We start from the raw sequence: 19,370 nt of genomic DNA on the forward strand, positions 1-19,370 counted from the left end.
AGCCCCTAGTTGCCCCTCCAACTGCCCCGGCCTTGCAGTCGTCCCCTGCAGCCCCCCGGCTCTCCGCACGCGGCCCCGCCCCCCGCGCCCGGCCCCGCCCCCCGCGGTGACGCGGCCGCCGCGCGCGGGCGGGGGGAGGCCTCGGTGGCGGCGGTCGCGGCGGTGCCCGCGGGCGACGCGGCCCGGCCCGGCCCGATCTCGCCTCCGCCGCCATCATGTTGGTGCCTGTGTTCACGCTGAAGCTCAACCACAAGATCCTGCCCCGCATGGTGGCGCTGGGCCGGTTCGACGGCACCCACCCGTGCCTGGCGGCCGCCACGCAAGCGGGCAAGGTAACGGCCGGCGCCGGTCGCCTCGCCTCGCGCGGCGGCGGGGAGGGGGGCGCGAGGCCCGGCCCCGGCCTGTCCCCGTGGGGCCGCCGAGGGGCCGCAGGAGCGGCTGGAGGCGCCTTCAGATTCTCGTTCCCCCCCACACACACCTTTTTTTTTTTTTTTTTTTTTTTTTAAATGACCAGAAGGCCTCGTGCGCGAGGCTATTTCGGGGTTTTGACACTAGATCTGTCCTTTAAATCTCTTAATCTGTCGCTCGGCCTGTCCCGAGGCTGTGCGTGTCCAGCCGGGAGGTTGTTCCCAGGCTGGCACCTGGTGCAAAGCCAAAGCTTTGCATGGGGTCCCCACCAAGGGGAAACAGGCTGAAAAAAAGGGCAAACTCAGACCAAAATGATGGGGAAACCCTGTGTGAGGGGGCAGGGCCCTGCGAGGCTGTTTCTGGTGTTCGGCTGGACTGTGTTGCTCCAAGCTCTCCAAGCGCCTTCTGGCAGCGCCTTCCGCAGTGGCTGCCTGGAGACACTGCAGGCTTCAGCCTTGTGCTTGCCTGGGGCTTGAGGAGCTGTTTCGGGCTTGTCCCTGGGCTCTGCTTCTTCACTAGCCTTTGCTCAGGAAGACAAGATATCCCTGTTTGAGGGGAACCACTTGTCTTCTCCCTGAACCTACCAAGAACTTCGCGGATGGAGGCGGTTTTTCCCCAGCGTGTTGATCCCTCGACCTGACGCTTGCATCTGGGATAAGGCATGAGCTGCTGGAGGTGCCAAAGCTTCCTGCAGGGGCAGAGAGCGACACTCGAGGCTCTGCTTTTAAACCTAGCAAAAGCTCCTGTTGTTACAGAGCTGTATTTTCACCTACAGGATCTGTAAATCCAGAGACAGTTCTCCAGCATGCTAAAACAATTAAAATAATGAGTGATGTTGAGTGTTAGCCTCTGTGTATGTTAGTTTATCTGCAGATGCTTTCTTTTGCCATCTGGTAGTTCTGACTTAGGGAAGAGAAATTTGAGAGGGGATTTTGTCAACATGTACAAATACCTGAGGGGAGAATGTAAAGAGAATGGGGCTAAACTCTTCCTAGTGGTGAGCAGTGACAGGACAAGGGGTAACGGTGTAAACTGAAACATAGGAAGTTTAATCTTCATATGAGGAAGAGCAACTTTCCTGTGAGGGTGACGGAGCCCTGGAACTGGAGCCCAGAAAGGTTGTGGGGTCTCCTTCTCTGGAGATCTTCCAAACCTGCTTGGACGCAGCCCTGTGTCACATGCTCTAGGTGGCCCTGCGTGTGCAGATGATCTCTAGAGGTCCCTTCCAACCTCAACCATTCTGTGATTCTGTGAAAGAACAGGAACTTTGCAGAAATTAATGCTGATATTCCACATCACCAAAGAAGGGTTGCTGTTTTCTGGGTAACTGGCAAGTAGATTTATTTGTAGTGTTTTCTCGGTTACTGCAGTGAGCCTTAGTGCTTTTACTGGATGAAGTGATGAAGGAAATGCTGGTAAATTCCAGCTTTGCAGTAGCAGGAAAGAGCAAGCAAGCAAACCAGCAAAATATGTTTAAGCATAACCAAACTAAGCAAAGCATAGGTGGAAACAAAAACCCACGTAGACGTAAATCTGTTGCATTTAGTTTGCTGTAGATATGCACATAGCTCATCGCGTTGCTTCCCAGGATGATGATTAATTTAGGAGCCTCTAGGAACAGCATTGGAAAAGATCCTGTTGTGAAAGACGCAAACTGAATAGGTGCAAAGCAGAGGATTACTTTATCCTATGATTGCTTGTTCCAAAGAATTACAGTGGCTAAATATAGGTGTCAGTGTGAGAATAAAAGCTTACTAGCAGAGACCCATTTTTAATTAGCTATCTTCTCTAAAAATTAAAGTTACTAGTTCCTACTCTGTTTGGTAAGTCACTAGGTGGGATGTTTAAAACACTTAAAATATTTGTTTCTATAGGTTTTTATTCATAATCCTCATACCCGTGGCCAGAGACCAGCCACAAAACGAATGGTGCAAAGTACCCAGGATTCAGACATTTCACTTCTCAACATTAATCAAGGGATCACTTGCCTAACTTCAGGAGTGCTGAATCCTCAGCTTGGTTATGATTCTCTTCTGGTTGGAACACAGACTAATTTGTTGGCTTACGATGTGCATAACAATTCAGACTTGTTTTACAGAGAGGTAAGTAAATTTAACTTTCTCCTTCTTTCAGCATCTCTTCACTATTTTCTTTGTCTTTGCGTTCTAAAGATCACAGGTTTTTATATAACTTTGTCAGTATGCTTCTGTTCATTGCATTAGTTATATTGATGCACTCAAAACGTTTTTACATTTTACTCCTTTATGATTTTTGGAGTGTTTTAAAAAGAAAGTCAAAACACTGATATGATGTGTGCCTATGTGTGTGAGAGGGAGCAAGCTTTCATACTGTGTTCTGCATCACTTGTCAAGAAAAACTTTAAAAATGTTAATAGAGATTCAGAGCTCAACTGGACTCATTTTCACTAGGGTTTTTTCACCCTAACTTATCCAAGTTAGAGCTGGTGAGTGAGGGTAGGAATTGTGGATTTTGTCATGGAATCAGAGACTACTGTGGAAAAAAAAACATGAAGAGGCCTTGGATTTATGTAGTTTTAAGCAATACAACTTTTAAGTTCATAGTAAAAAAGTTAACTACCAATGTATATGCATAATTAATTGTAACAGCTGAATTCCTGATTTTATAACCTTCCCTCTAATCAGCCTGATTGTTGGCCTAGCTTCATTTATCACTTACTACTGACCATTTTGAAAAATGGTTACTGCCAATTTTGTCTTGCCTTGTGATTCCACTGAAGTCCTTTAACTGGATCAAAGAAGGAGGGGATCTCTGCATACAGATTTTATTGCAAGATCCCAATAGAAAGGGGACAAATATTGGAAGCTCTTTCTGATTTGTGAACTCAGTGCACTTAGGTGTCTCATTCTTTGCTTTAATTATTTTTACTTTTTACTTCCTTTTAGGTTTCGGATGGAGCCAATGCAATAGTTCTTGGAACACTAGGAGATATTTCATCTCCACTTGCTATTATTGGTGGAAATTGTGCCCTGCAGGGCTTTGATTATGAAGGAAATGATCTTTTTTGGACAGTAAGGCTATGCATAACACTCTTATTATAAAAATCTTTTGATAGTGTGCACGCCCCTCAATGTATGTTTATTTTGTTTGTTTTTATATCATGCAGTCATTTGGTTATTGAATAGCTCAGATCTTTCTTAATTTATTATAAGCTTTAAATCACATCTTTGGTCAACATGTATTCAGATATTGCTCCAGTGTTGACTGTTCTGTTGCAGTTGAAATGTAAAAATAGTTTAGCCTCTGACAGCTGCCATTGATACCAAAGACTCTGTTTATCATTTTAGGTTACTGGAGACAATGTTCGTTCATTAGCACTGTGTGACTTTGATGGTGATGGAAAAAATGAGGTTTGTAACTATCTATATGTGAATCCAACAGTTTTCATTGTCTTTCAGTGAAATATGGATTGGGGTGGGGAGAGGGACACAGATGATCAAACACAGTTTCCTTATATTACCAGCTACAAAGATCTCAGCTCCGGAATTGTCCCTTTTCAGGCTGCACTCCTGAAAAGATGTGCACAGATGTTTAATCCAGATGCTGGTAGCAGCAGTGTTCTTTGGGACCACTTGCAGCACGTAATCTAGGTGTATTCAGGGGTCTTTATAGCATCACAAAGAGCTTCACTTGTGATTGACAGAATCAAGAAACCTTTTTTTTCATTTCTGCTCACACTACTTCTTCTCAGTAGCTTCTTCTCAGAAATGAAATTTCCTTTCAGCATCTTGCTGATAATAGATGAGATAAACAGATAAATATATGGCTGTAGTCCTGAATTTGTATGACATTTTCTGTCATTGTAAGTATTCTTGATTTCATATAGTTTTGAAGGATCATGGCTTTGAATATGAATTATAGAGAGAAAAATAATGGTTACTTAGTTACTTAGAAACAAGTAAATAAATTGTTAAGTCACCAAGCTAAAATACTCCCTTCTGACATCTGCCTTTCAGTGCTAATCATTATTACTTAAGTTGTTCTATCTACTTCTCAGCCCATCTCTCTTCGGAGGGGGTAACAATATCACCGGAATTATGAGGCTTATATTAATATAAATGGCCTCAACACCTTTGTTTTTTCTTATAAATGTATTTTACCAATGCAGATCCTTTGTTTGAATGAGGCCTTCAGGAAATAAAAACATCTCTTTGTAGGTCTTCAAACTGATTTCAACACACTCCTCCTTTGCTGTGTTATATATGGTCTGGGAGATGGTTGTGTGAAGTAGAGACAATGTAAAAAGATTTTTGCTTTCCATCAGAAAGCAGGAAACTCATCTGTGGTGCTAAATATATAACTGTTTTGCATTTGTGCTTCTAAGCTCCCTACCTGCTGCCCCGGGAAAGGTTTGTTCCCAGCAGTTGGTACAACTTGTTGCTGGTTTCAGCTAAGCAAGATTGGATGCATTGTCCAATTGACTTAACTTTTTGGTTAGCACGGTTTGCTGAGGTTTTAGAAAAAAAAAAAGGTTTGCTGAGGTTTTAGAATCTCTTCTTAATTCCCTAGATGATTCATTTTCTTACTTGCGGGTTATGCGGAAATACATGGTCTGTAAACTGAAGTTCTGAGAAAATACTCAAACCCGTCTTTTAAAGGTTGTTTTTATCCTGTGACTTGCTATTAAGTGGGTGTGCTAGCTTCTTTTCTCTTCTGTCCCTCAGTAAAAACACATTTGCCTTTAAAGCTGCCTGATTAACTGGAGGATAATGCTTCTGTTGCTTAGTAGCTAACAAAACCAACCTGGTCACTGTGTGCCTCAGGATTTTAGAATGATAGTTTACTTCCTTCTGTCTTGCCAAAGACTTCAGAGAGATTTTTGTTCTTGCCTTTTTTCACATTCTGGTCCAGTGGAATGAAAATCACAGAGGTGGACAAGTTCAGTGAAGTAGGAGGGAAAAAACGAGAAAGCAATAGCTTTACCAGTCTTTGCTTTAACAGTTCATGCTTTTAGCTATTTACTTCTAGCTAATGGTTTGTTACAGAATCCGTATTGCTTTTATGTATTTTCTCAATTTTTAATTATTTTAATACCTACAGTAAGTTTAGGCTTGTGTAATTTAGTCTATTAGAATAGATTTGCTTTGGAGGGGGAAAAAAAGGCCATAATTTTTCAAAATCCAACTTAGGTATAGATTTGTTTATCCTGCCCGGTAAAGATGCATGGGATGCCAGACTCGCAGGTTCCTGTGGGGAAAGGCACTACCAGGTACTTCATATTTCTGCTTCTGTCATTGACTTGATGAATGACTTTAGAGAAGGCGTTAAGCATTTCTTTTCGTCAGTTTCTCAATTTGTAAAATAGAAGGCCTCTCCTATTAACATCTTTATAAAGTACTTTTTTTTTTTTTCTCTCATGGCTTCCTTTTGGTTAATATCTTCTATTTGCTCAATTAGGAAGTAAGAAAAGAATTAAGAAATCACAAATAACAAACCAGCACGGCAAGAACTTGATTCAGTACTAATGTCCTATTTGCACAACTGTCTACATCAAATTAGAAGCCAATTTGCAGTAGTCGCAGTTGTCTTTCAGGCTGGAGAAGCAATGATGGTTTGGACACTTGGATTTATTAGTTCTGAATCAGCATGCTGTGAGAAATGCCTGTGGGGATATTCAGTGCAGAATAAAGCAGTGCTTTCCAGCTGTTTGCTCACAAGCTGGTAATTAGAAATTACCTTTTCTCTGCATCTCTGTAGTAATGTAAGAAATGGGCAGTAAGTCTCCTGGCCCAACACGGGCAATACTGTATATTATTGTGTATAACTACAATGATGAATAACACTGAATCCTTTACAATAAGGAAAGAGTGTAGCCCTGATGTTCCAGAGTATCTTTCCTCATTCCTACCCCATTTACTTCACTCTGCTTTTGTTAGGCTCGAGTTTGCCAAAACAAGTATAACAAGTATTTGTCCAGCAAGACCCTTCTGAAATCCTGTCTTTGCAGGGGTGCCTTTTGTCTGACTGGCAACATTTCACATGCTTATTAAAAGCTCCTTTCTGCTGGACCTGGAATATTTGTCTGCTTTCTGTTTACTTCTGGGTCCTAGAGTGTGCACTTTTTATTTGCTTAGCTTAAGTAACCCTAGATTTTATTTTTTCTTAGCTTCTTGTTGGCTCTGAAGATTTTGACATTCGCGTGTTTAAAGAAGATGAGATAGTGGCAGAAATGTCAGAAACGGAGGTAAACTACATCTAAATGGTGTTTGTTGCAATTGCAGATGGAGTTGAAAGTTCTGTTGAAAATTTCTGTTGAAAATTCTAAGACTGCTGTGTTTACCCTCGTTCAAATTCATTGTGTGATTAAATATTAACTGTTTGTCCCAGTATCTATTCTACTAGAATTGCAAATGTTAGTTTAAGGTCTTTCAATAATATTTGCGTAGGTGTTCATGTTCTACAACTAGTTTACCGGATTAAGAAAAATAACTACTGTTTGACTGAAAATCGAGGGCCTTCCGAAAGTGGTGAAAATTACTGGAAGGAGCCCAGTGATTTAAGCTCTCATTGATTTCTGAGTAATAGAACATCTGCTACAGTTTCTCAGCTGCACTGACACAATCATGATGCAATAATTTGTCTCTGAGTGTATCCAGACAGCGTATGGCGAAGTAGAAGGGAGTCAGCCAGACAAAAGTGAATGTTTTACAGTACAGTTGGGTGAAATGAGAGTTGTGCGTTGGCTGTATAAACAAGGCTATACCTTTGCAGTGCTTAAAAGTGTGGAACAGATGGGTTTTGAGAGGAGTAAGTGAAAGAGGTGGGTTTTTTTCTTTTGGCTTTAAAGTTGAGAGAGAATCCCCACTATTACATTTTAATTGCTTACAGGAGGGAATTGCTGTTATGGTTGTATTTAGGAGCACTTTTAGCCCTCTCATGACCCATCTGATCCAAGGATGGAGTAAGGATGCTAGAGAACTTTGTCCTTGAAGTCTAATAGGTTAGTTTGCTGTCCAACTTCGGTTAAAAAGGCTTAGCTATTAAACTACTTGCTGCCTGGGTTTATCTTTAATAGGTCTCTGTGTTTTAGGAAAAGGTGCTGTTACTATAGCTAGAATTAGAACTAGTGCCATCTGTATAAGAACCAGTCTAGAGTCATAGTCATGGCATGATCTGTGACAGTAAAAAACTAATTGTCCGTCAATCTCATGTGATTTATTTCCAGACCTGCAGTAGAACTGTGTTGTGTGGGGATTTTGTTTGTTTTGTTTTTAATTCACGCTTGCAAAATCTTAAGAGTTCTGTTACAGTTGTCTTGTTCTAATTTAAAAGAACACAGTTGCATTTAAACACCCCCTTTCAGGAAGGTAAATTCAATGCACATTGCCTTTATAAACTGTGCTCATTTTAAGACTTGGCTAGCGTGCATTTTTAATTGCTTATTTTGATTGACGTGAGACCACAAAGGCTAATGCAGTTCTCGAATGTGTAAAGGGAAAATCGGGTGTAAAAGGGGTATGTTACCTCTGACCTTTTGACTGTTGTTATGATCTTCTGTCCTCGCTGGATATTTACAGTTTGGAAGATGCTTCTTGGGACAGGTTTTAGAGAAGATCCTTGAAAGGGAAGGGTAACGGATTTGGAAACCATATTTATAGTGAAAAAACAAGGAGCACAATTGACAGAGCATAATAGAGGTTTATGAGGTGCTTTTATTTTGGTCTGCAGATATCTACCTGTAAGACGGAAAGGTAAACGCAAGGACTCTAACTAAGGAGACTAAGTACAACAAAGTGAAATCATTAAGAATGGAAAGCAGACACTTTCAGGGCCTAAGGTTTGCACATTTAATGGTGAGGGTGATTGTTATCCACTCAGTGACTTCAGCAAAGGTTATGGTGGATCTCTTTCACTGGGAATATTTACAAGGAGGAGTTCTGGTTTCTAGAGGAGTTGTTTCAGTTTGTGAAGGATTTAACTGAGGGGAATCTCCTGAAGTGCCATAGAAAAGACCACACAGATTATTGCATTTTTTCCTCCTGGCACTGAAGTATCTAACCTTTGTGCATGGAAAGGGCCCTGCTACCAAACACTCAGATACTGTGATCAGTGAAGAATTACAAGAGTCTTAAAAAAGTGAGAAACAGGTTGAGTTATGATGCTCAGATATTTTTCTGAAGCTTTTGCTTATTGCAGCAATAGCTTGTCAGGTGTTTGGCAAAATGTCCAATTTTTGGAACAGGTAGTTTTTAATCCCACTAATCTCAGGCAAAGATTTTTCTACCAAAAGTATCACAATGACTTCCTCAGATCAAGTAATGTTAGGCTCTTGTGCATCCTGAGGTGTTACAAGAATTTTGTCTGCTTGTAGTAGTTTTTCAATTAAAGTATATTAGCATTGATGATAGCAGGAATCCTATGAGTAATTGTGCTGCTGAGGGTAGGAAATTTTCGGTCAAAGAACACGGTTTGAGTGCAGTTCTTTTCTGAAGTATACCTTAACACTGGCAACCCAGTTTGTGCAAGGAAATTCTGCAGGTCTTGGGTGATTTTTCAACTAATTTTTAAAAACAGACCTATTTGCCATTAAATTAGGTGTAGTGTACAGTTCATGCGATAGAGAAATTGCATGTAGTCTGTTCTGTTGCTCGAAGCTACAGAAGTTGATGTGTTCTCACTCCTGTATCCTCTCCCCTAAGACTGTCACAGCGCTTAGCCCCATGTATGGCAGTCGATTTGGCTACGCTCTTTCTAATGGGACAGTAGGAGTTTACGACAAGACAGCTCGCTACTGGAGGATTAAGGTTAGTCTGGTGTTAAAATGTCATAGTTGAAACTTTGAGGAGTCCTAGGGGATTTGGTGCCTTATCTCAGGATGTTAAAATGACATTCAAACTCATTATGTGAATTTAAAATCTGCTGAGTGTAGCACTGAATGTAATTTTGTCATACCTGTAAGGTATGCTAATAACATATCAGTACTTAGGGAACTGTTGATGATGGCTTAAAATGACACTGATACAGCCATAAAACTGTGGCTGCAGCCATACACGCTGCAGGATGGCTTAAGCAACAGAGATACAGAAGCATATCTTGAATTCACTGTTACCTTACAAATGCTGATGCTGTAACTTTCTGTTCAGAGACATTTTTCTTGTCCTTTCTCTCATCTCTATAGGTTCCCACTCAAGTGTCTTATGTGCGTCAAGCAGATACAATTTAGAAAACATTCACAAAATTGGTTTATTCTTTGCTTTCTGTCCCTAGTCTAAGAACCATGCAATGAGCATATATGCTTTTGACTTGAACTCTGATGGAGTATGCGAGTTGATCACTGGCTGGTCCAATGGGAAGGTGAGTTTATACAGGGGATAAAAAAAGGGGGGGAAGTCTGGAAGCTGTGCTTGAGCAAAGCTGCTAAATCGTTTAAGATTGAGCAGACAACCTAAGATGAGAGCTTTATCACTCTTAACTATGCCAGGATTAGAATAAGGCTATATGTATTGCCTGATTTCATGTAAAAGCATTCTATGCAGCTCAGTCCTAGGATTTTAACTTTGTATTCCTGTTGTCAGAAATAGCTGTCAAATCTCCCCCAAATCCAGCACAGGTTGCAGTAATGTTATGGGGTGGACCTCTCCTTGCCTTACCCCCATCTGCTCTCTTACACGGGCAGTACCTACCTTGCTCGTTCATGTGAAACATTCCCTAGGTCTTGGAAAGAGCAATGCTGGGCGCTGTGCTCTGAAAGAGACACTCCAGAACTCAGCTCCCCTCTTCATTCCGATCCAGTCAAATATAGTAAAAGCTCATCTTATTTGTATGTAAAAATAATGCATTTCATCAAGACTAAGATACTGCAACTAAGAGATTGCAAATATTGTGTCAAGGTGTGTCTAGTTTAGTCCTGCCATTGGCACTTCTTTGTGAGCGTAAAAGCAGTTTCTTCTAGTCTGTCTAGATCTCATTTCTTAGATAACATTTTTTCCCCTGTTGTTGTGTGATCTGCAAAGTTGCAAGTTTATCTGCAGTGCCATGACATAAGCAGGCTTTCAGTTAACAGCCCAGAGTCCTGCAGAAGTTAAATTTGTGGAATTAGCTTTTCTGTTCCCATTGGGCTTTCTGTTTCAGGTTGATGCACGCAGCGACCGAACCGGGGAGGTCATCTTTAAGGACAACTTTGCTTCCTCAGTTGCAGGACTGGTGGAGGGGGATTACAGAATGGATGGAAACACCCAGTTAATTTGTTGTTCAGTTGATGGTGAAGGTAAAAGCACTGATCAAGATATTACCAGACACATTGCTTACTTGCAGATTAACTAAATGTTGTTTGGTTTCCACATGTGTTTTAGCATACCAAATTGCCTTTGCCCAATGCCAAAGTAAGGGAATTTTGAGTTATGCTTTTTTCAAACTTGATTTTGAATATTGCCTCCTGTGTGATGATCAATGTGCTAGGTACAATGGGGATCCCCTTAGTCTGGAGCTTTCAGACACTCCTAGGCAACATTAACCCTGTCACACCAACAAACGTCTGCGTTCTCACAGCCCTTGTCATGGGCACTGTGTTGAGATCAGGATGCTTCCATGCCTGGTCTGTCGTGTAGACTGAGAGCATCGTTCTGTGTTGCAGTGTGTTTCTTTTTTCTTTTTTTTTTTTTCTTGCTCTTATCTAAAACAAATGGTTCACTCTAATAAAAATAAAGTGTATAGCTCATCACAGAATCAGTTTTTGAGGAGAAATTTTGAGTAGACAGTGAAAGACCCTGCTGCAGTTGGCTGTACTTTCTCTTTGCAGTCCGGGGGTATCTGCCGGGAGGCCAAGAAATGAAAGGAAATTTAATGGATTCAAGTGTTGAGCAAGACCTGATCCGAGAACTTAGTCAAAAGAAACAAAATCTGCTGCTGGAATTACGAAACTATGAGGAAAATGCAAAGGTACCATTTAAACCATATATAGAGCCAGAACGTGGCTTCCTGTTGCTATAAATCAATAGTGACCTGGTCACAGTGCAGCCAAGTCAGAGTGGTAAACTCTTGGGGTTGGCTATTGGTATTCAGTGGGAACGTGCACTGGAGTTGCATGCTTGTGCATCTGGCTTGCTCCCTGTGAAAGTTCACAAGTTGCTTTTCTCACTCAGATAAATAACATTTTCCTTGCTCATTTGAATTTGTATAAGGATTTGGGTAGGAAGCTGAACTCCTATGTAAAAAGAGCTTCATGGAATAAACTGTAGCACAGATGTCTGCAGCTGCAGACTGCATTAAACCACTCCTCACTGATATTCAATATGTGAAGAAACAACTCAAACAGACCCTTCTCCTGAACCAAGAGAGAACTGACTTATTCATGTGTCCTAGATTGCTTGAATGAAAATTTTGAAATTCTGATACTGAAGAGTGTATGTGTTTTTGCCAGGTTGAACTGAACACTCAGTTGAAGGAAGCTGATGGGCAGAGAGGTGTGATTCCAGCGAACACCCAACTCCAGACTGCCCTGTCAGTTAATCTGGGCTCTGACAGTCAGTCTGCTCATGTGGAGTTGTGCATTTCCACAACAAATGGTGAGTGGTGGGTGGCCTGCAAACCTTGACGTTTGTTCCATGTAACTGCATGTAAACGTCGAGACGTACTGCGCTGATGATTCACCTGTTTCCCCTCTGCTGTGTTTCTAATTCCCCTGTGTGGCTGCCCTTCTCTGAGCTTCGTCTCTAGCTGTGTTCTTTTTATGGATCTCAGGAGAGATGAGTGCAATAGAATTTGTTTCTTGTTGTGTTTTACTTACCAAGGCACTTACCACTTAACTCAGGCTGCAGTGAGTCTTTGTGATTGCTGCAGTGCTCCTGTGTTGACTCAGAACATCAGCAAAGAGCAGTGCGTTGTCTCCAGTGAGGGAGTAAGTGCCCAGTCACTGAGTACGGAGACCAATACAGAGGGGGTCACTGCTTTAACAGCTTTCTTGTAAGAACAACTGTTTCCAAAAACTCAGCCTTGTTTTTCCATGGGTGGAAGTATGTCCTGGTATGTAAGTGAACCATGGAAGGAATGCAGAGGTGGCCACAGTGTCTTCACACAGAGCTCAGGTCATGTCCAGCAACCCTGATCAGCCTTTTTAGTGTTGCCCGAGTGTAGCTGGACCTCAGCTGAATCCAAATGCAAAACTGGAAATACCCCAAGTTAGCAAATTCTCCTGAAGCTCACGTGCTGCAGTGAGGTCCAGCCGTGGAATTGCTGGTAATCTGGAATATTTCTGCAATTCAGAGGAGTGTAAAGGAATCGGTTGTGCTTAATTCTGAAAGAAATGGTAGTTTGTTGATAGAAAAGTTGTTGTTAATGAAGGAACACTGCTTCTTCCTGTTGCTAAGACACAATCATCCGTGCCGTGCTGATCTTTGCTGAGGGCATATTTGAAGGAGAGAGCCACGTGGTGCATCCCAGTCTCCAGAACCTCTCCAGCTGTGTTCGTGTTCCCCTCACTCCACCCAAAGATGTCCCTGTGGATTTGCACATCAAAGCCTTTGTGGGCTACAGGAACAGGTGAGATTTGTATTGTGAACTCTGCTGTCCCCAGAGTTAACACAGCGTGACAGGAAATGCCAATGAGGTGGCTTCCTACTTGTCTCATGGGAAGTGCCCCATTAGTTCCCTGATGGCATTAGTTCCCTGGGCATTACTGCAAGGAGACCTGAAATACCAAATTAAAAAGCATTACTGTACCTGTGATGCTGATCTCTTTTCCGAACAAAATCTGAATGCTGTGAAGTCACTGGTACCTTCTGTGTGTATCTGCCTTCGGAAGAGCAGTAAGCGCTCCTTGTTCTGGGGCTGCCTTCCCGTGGATTTTTGGAGTGTGTGGAGAGAGGCAAGGGCTGCATCCTGACTGCCTGTTCTAAATGTCTACCTCTCAAGGGACCTGCATGGTGGCTGCTTTGAACGTGACACTTGAACAAGCCTGGGCTCCAGGAGAACACAATAATATTCCTTGGATAGTGCTCAGTAGCTGTGACCCCATTTGATTTCAGGGCAAGTCACATATTCCTGACTTAAAGGCAGCATTTTTTCCAGTTCTCCATAGGAATAGAATATCTCTTAATATATATTTGAAAATGACTCCTTTCTTATATCTGCCAGGATTGGTGATGTCCCAGGAAGCAGTGTCCCTTCCCTGCACAGGCAGGTGTATTTTGAGCCATTAAAATATCTGATCACATAGCAAAATCTCGAATATGTTTGCCTAGCAGGTGTATTTAATTGGAGGAGCGTGGAAAACATGAGCAACAGAGGAATTATTCGGCCATCATGAAGAGATATAATGAACCTGGGATTTCTAAGTGCATGTTCACCAATGGGTAGTGTAAGCGGTGATCACACAGCTGGGAGCTGAGATGGCATGATCCAGCTTAGAAAAAATGGCGACAGGTGACTTGCTGATATATTAGTAACACTATATTTTTACTTTGGATTTCAGCACCCAGTTCCATGTGTTTGAGCTGACAAGGCAGCTCCCCCGCTTTTCAATGTACGCCCTGAGCAGCCCAGACTCGGCCACAGAGCCACTGAGCTACGTTAACTGTACAATGAATGAGAGGGCTCAGAGGGTGAGCTTGAGTTCCTGCTCTGTTTCTTATTTTTGGGTCCTGTGCATAGGTAGTGCTTTTTGTAACACGTGGGGGGTTTGTAGATAGCATGAGAATCCCATGAGTGAAGAATAGCTATGCAGTGAGCTAGATTGGTTGCCTGGTGTATTACAATTTGACTCTGTTTCCCCCACACCTCTCTCTCTCTCTTTTTATTTTCTTTAACTGGTGTAAACAGAATTGAGGCCTTGCCTGTTTCAGAAATTCCTTCAACTGCAGGAACTAATGGCCAGACATTATCGGGCATTTAAATATTACCTTGTTTGCTCTGTGGCATTTGTTAGGATGCCAACAGCAGGAGCCCGAGAGTGAGATGAATTATAGAAACCAGGAGACAACAGGGATTGCAAAAGGCAACCCAGGACCCAGCTAATGGCTCCAGTTGATACTGTGCTTTAGTTTCTAAAAGGCTTGAATTACAGAATGGGGGTGATTAGAGCTGGTTGTATCTGTAAGTCTCTGCCATATTTGCCATATTTTACTGCATTAAATGCCCAAGACAAAAACAAAGCAAAACAAAACAAAAAACCAAAAACAAGAATCACAAACATTTCCTTTGCATTCTTAGAGGAGAACTGAACCTTGATTCCCAGGTTTCTCCAGTCCCCAGGCCTGGGCCAATGTTTTGACTTCAGGATGTTCTTTGTCATATTTGATATTCTTATGAGTATTCAGTTTTGGAGTAGTGGGCTGACTGCCCCCTTCCTGATAAGCTAATGAGATGGGTTAGAGGATAGGTAGTAATTCCCAAGGTACCCTGAGCAGTGCTCTGGGGTCCCGTGCACATGTGGGAATGTTGCATGGTTCTCCTGTTGCTGTGCAGGGTTTCTGCACAAGAGGTGGCTGATGTCTTTCATTTGATTTTTTTGCAAGATGGTTATGTGGCTGAATCAGAGCTTCCTGCTACCAGAGGACGCAGAGCTACAGAGCGCTCCCTTTCAGGTTTGCTTCACTTCCCTTCGTAATGCAGGTCAGCTCTGCATCAAAATCAAGCCTGGCGGAGAGGTGAGTACATTCATAGGCAAAGGGCAGGCTTGCTTAATTAAATACCAGGGAAACTTAAGGGTGCTGCCAGTCTGAGGCACTAAGAAGGAAGGTGGACTAAACAGGCGGAGGAAATACTCAAGTTTTAGGGGTGTTTTCTGCAACTTTTGGGTGTGCCTTAATAGGTAAAATTGCAGGCCTAATCCATGGGGCAGGCAGGTCCAGCCTGTGAGTCTGCAGAAGGGATTTTTTTTCTCCTCACAAAGTGGTTTCAGGGAGCCATAATCGAGGCATGGAGGCTGCTTAAAGCTCTCGTGCTGGCCATGTCTGTGCTGATACCACTTTCTCTCTGGCCTGACTAAAAGCCTCTTTGAGAACAGTGTCTCTTATTAAGCCCTAGAGCTTGCACATGGTGTATATTAGGCTCCCCAGCAATAATCCTGCTCCTTGACAGCACGAGCTGCTTTGAGCACACGCTTCTTGTAGAAGCAATGCTGCTGAGCAGATGTGGGAGGTGTTTTGGTGTGGAGGAGGGCTGAAGGGCTTTCTTCTCCTTTCGGATAGGTTTCTGTCAGCACGGATGATATTGACCTAGCGGGTGACATTATCCAGTCGATGGCCTCCTTTCTGGCAATTGAAGATTTGCAGGTGGAAGCGGATTTCCCTGCATACTTTGAAGAGCTGCGGAAAGTGTTGGTTAAGGTGAGGGTGTTTTAAAATGGCAGCTTAAAAACTCACTGGGAACATCTGTGCGAGAGAGACTGCAGAGAGCTTGGGCTCTCTCACATAAGTCAACAAGCCACATCTTGCTTTGCCTTTTGTGTAAAAGACAGAGGGGCACCAGCAACTTTTTGTTTGTTCCTCATAATCTTGAAAAGGGTCTTGGTCCCCAGCAGTTGCTGATTGTTTAGAATAATGTAAATGATGAGATATTTGCATACACAGATAGATGCAAGGCGAGGAGGATGGTCTTAAGGGTGCTGGCAGGTGAAGTCCTGGAGTGCGTTAAGAAGAGCATCTCCAGCAGGTCGAGGGAGGGGATCCTGCCCCTCTGCTCGGCCCTGGTGAGGCCACATATGGAGAACTGTGTCCAGTTCTGGGCTCCACAGTACAAGAGGGATGTGGAGCTGCTGGAGAGAGTCCAGTGCAGGGCTACAAGATTGATCAGGGGCCTGGAACATCCGCCCTATGAGGAGAGGCTGAGGGAGCTGGGCCTGTTCAGCCTGGAGAAGAGAAGGCTGAGAGGGGACCTGAACAGTGTCTAGAAGTACCTCAAGGGAGACAGTGAGGAGGATGGTGCTGGCCTCTTTTCACTGGTGGCCACCAACAGAACTAGAGAAAATGGCCACAAACTGAAACACCAAAAGTTCCACAGGAACTTAAGGAAAAATTTCTTAACAGTGAGGGTGACAGAGCACTGGAACAGGCTGCCCAGAGAGGTTGTGGAATCTCCTTCTCTGGAGATCTTCAAAACCCGCTTGGATACAGTCCTGTGCCATGTGCTTTAGGTGACCCTGCGTGTGCAGGGGGTTGGACTAGATGATCTCCAGAGGTCCCTTCCAACCTTAACCATCCTGTGATTCTATGATTCTATGAAATAGCTTAGCCAGCTGCTGTACTTCCCCCAGGGTCTCTGGGGGCCCATTTCTTAGGAGCAGTTGCCTTGTGCAGGTGGATGAACGGCACGCAGTGAACCAGAGACTCACTGCCGACATGGCCGAGCACTCTGGCCTCATCCGCAGCGTGCTGATCCAGGCTGAGGACGCGCGCCTCCTGGGAGACATGTGAGTGGCTGCTGCTCCTCTCGCGTGCTTGGGTCTGCGACAGCCAGGCTTTGCTTTTTGTGCCACAGGAAAAGCACAAAGCCATCTGTGTGAAGGGGGGCGTTCAGTGCGGGTGATGCTTAGTGACAACTAAATGTTTTGTGCTTGGAAATGGTTTCTTAGCTGTTGAGCCTTGTCCTGTCTTTCGGAAAACCAGGATGGAGAAGGCAAGAAGGTTAATTTTTCTATGGAAAGTGACTTCCGTCTAAGTTGTTGGGTAATGTAACTACAAAAATAGACTGTATTTCAGCAAATAGTGACTGTAACCAAAATGTCTAGACAGGTCTGTTGTCTCCTAACCCCAAACATGTAGGCAGTCATGGTAGCCATTGCAACCTTGTATTGTTACATCTAACAAGCCAGGAATTAGTTCCTTGTCTCAAGAATTTCAAATAACTGGAGTGATTGTTTCCCTAGGAAGAACATGAAGAAACGATACATCGAGCTGTATGATCTTAATAGAGATTTAATTAATCAGTACAAAATTCGTTGCAACAATCACACTGAGCTGTTGAATAATCTGAAAGCTGTGAATCAGGCCATCCAGAGAGCAGGGCGGTTACGTGGTAAGTGGGTGCGTTCAGGAAAAGTGGGAGTCCAAGACCACATTCTGGTCGCTTTCAAGTTTAGCCGAGTCTTGGCCTGGAGCTAAACTGGTCAAAGTAATCTTTGCTTTTTCAGTCATAGCCAATTGGCCGTGACAGTGAGCTCTGAGTGTCCAATACAATCTGGGATCATGATGGTAGAAAAAACCACTTTGAAGCAGTCTTCACCTTTCCAGGTGGTATAAAAATTGCCCACTTTGAGCACAGTTTTAAAAACACTTTTAAAGTAATACTTTGGTTAATGGAACTTAGTTCAAGAAAATGCTACCAACTTAAGTGAGGCCATTTATTTTATTAGTAGTCCTGTAGATAATTAACTTTACAGAGAATCAGTTGTTGTTTTGTTGCCTTCTTTGGCGCAATACTAGCTGACTTCCTGTCACCTGTCTGTTTTTCTTTACGCTTGTTTTTCATTTTGAAGATCTTTGGGGAAGGAAGTGTCTCTTGTGGCTTTACAGCATTACCCTTCTAAAAAGTTCTTTACGCTCTCTTCTAATAACAGCTGTAGAAAATTCTTCTTTAAAAATAAAAAGGTTAGTTATTTAGTAAGCAAGTGGCAAGGTAGGACTTAACACATTTTTTAAAAAATATTTGAAAGAAAACCCTGAATTTAGAGATGGGATCTAATAAATATTTTAGCAGATTTTTATTCAGCAACTTAAAGTGCTTTTCTTTCTTTTTCTCTTTGCAGTTGGCAAACCTAAAACACAAATCATCACTGCTTGTCGGGATGCAATAAGAAGCAACAACTTTAACATGCTGTTTAGGATCATGCGTGTGGGGACAGCCTCCTCTTAAAATGATCAGAAGAATTAGCAATTGCACGAAAACAGTGCTTCCACATAGCAGGGAGATCATAACAACAGTCATAACTAAGGCATTGCAGTACTTTTCCAGCATGTAATCTTTGGGTGGTGGAGAAAACAACAAAAGGAATGAGATGTGTAGCAACATGTAGTGGACCAATAATGCCAAGCAGTTAATTCAGTCTGTGACTCCCTTGTAGGGTAAAGTAGTTGGCAAGGTACCATTTTAGTAAAGCCATCAGGCAAGAAATATCACTGTGCAGGCCAAGGGACAGGAAGCTTCTTAAAGGGGAAAAAAATCAGAGTTTAAGTGTAGATGTGATGCTTGTGAAAGACCGAGGGTATAACCTTGGAAGAGTTATTTTTAAGTAACTTATTTATGTAATGTAATGTGTTTTGTAGTTACAGCATCAATATTTTCCATTAAAATATAGAATGGCCAGTTTACTTTTGTTCTTCAGTTGGGGAGATGCATATGGTTAAATTCATTTGTTAAAAAGTGGAACACTTCCAGTTTGCTGCATGGCCGATTTGATCTCTGCACACGCTAAGGGGGCAGCCTGTCTTACTGTGTTTACTCTGTGGCTTATGAACTTGAAGATGAAGTGAAACCTTAAATTGGAACACTGGGCCTTGGGCCTGCTAGCCTTGGTATTGACTTCTCTTTTTTTTGGAATTGATTCCATCTTCTGTAGTCTGCTAAAGAGTCATCTGCTTGGACTTTTAAGCCAGAAGATCTTAGAAAAGTGACCAATCCCAGGATCTTTGCAGGTAGGAAGGGGTCAGTTTCACATCCATAACATCTTTCCTGTTCGCAGGATGTTTTGCTTCCAGTTACTTGTTCTGTTGCTGCTGCTGGCTTAAGCTGCAGATGCCAAGATGGGCAAGGTAAGGGTGCATTTCAGGGCTGAGAAAACAAGCTACACGCCCAAGCTTCATGCATACTCATGAAGTGCTAGCAGTACTTAAAGGGATCAAAGGACAATGTATTGAAAAATCTCTTGGCCCACGCACAGCAGTGTTTATTAATTGTGAGATCTCTTAGATTTCAATTAAAATATTATAGGAAGGCCATATCTTAGATCGATAGATATTTTAGAGCTTTTGCCAAAGCAATTTTCTACTAGA

The 19,370-nt window shown here is 42.7% G+C and overlaps 1 protein-coding gene across 1 annotated transcript; it reads left to right on the forward strand.

Annotated features, from left to right (window-relative positions):
* The first annotated feature begins 184 nt into the window (after nucleotides 1-184).
* BBS2 (Bardet-Biedl syndrome 2) lies at nucleotides 185-18,368 on the forward strand. Its single transcript, XM_088519823.1, has 17 exons — nucleotides 185-332; nucleotides 2,283-2,510; nucleotides 3,333-3,458; nucleotides 3,735-3,797; nucleotides 6,554-6,631; nucleotides 9,087-9,191; nucleotides 9,655-9,741; nucleotides 10,519-10,654; nucleotides 11,186-11,325; nucleotides 11,807-11,951; nucleotides 12,753-12,924; nucleotides 13,856-13,985; nucleotides 14,898-15,029; nucleotides 15,573-15,710; nucleotides 16,680-16,792; nucleotides 17,249-17,397; nucleotides 18,128-18,368. Exons 1-17 carry the CDS (start codon nucleotides 216-218, stop codon nucleotides 18,232-18,234), a joined length of 2,166 nt encoding a protein of 721 aa, XP_088375949.1. The 5' UTR covers nucleotides 185-215; the 3' UTR covers nucleotides 18,235-18,368.
* Nucleotides 18,369-19,370: the final 1,002 nt, after the last annotated feature.

Source organism: Tinamus guttatus, unplaced genomic scaffold, assembly GCF_059628265.1.
Source record: "Tinamus guttatus ecotype Peru unplaced genomic scaffold, ASM5962826v1 Tinamus_guttatus_pri_ptg000074l, whole genome shotgun sequence".
In the NCBI taxonomy this organism is placed as follows: Eukaryota; Metazoa; Chordata; class Aves; order Tinamiformes; family Tinamidae; genus Tinamus; species Tinamus guttatus.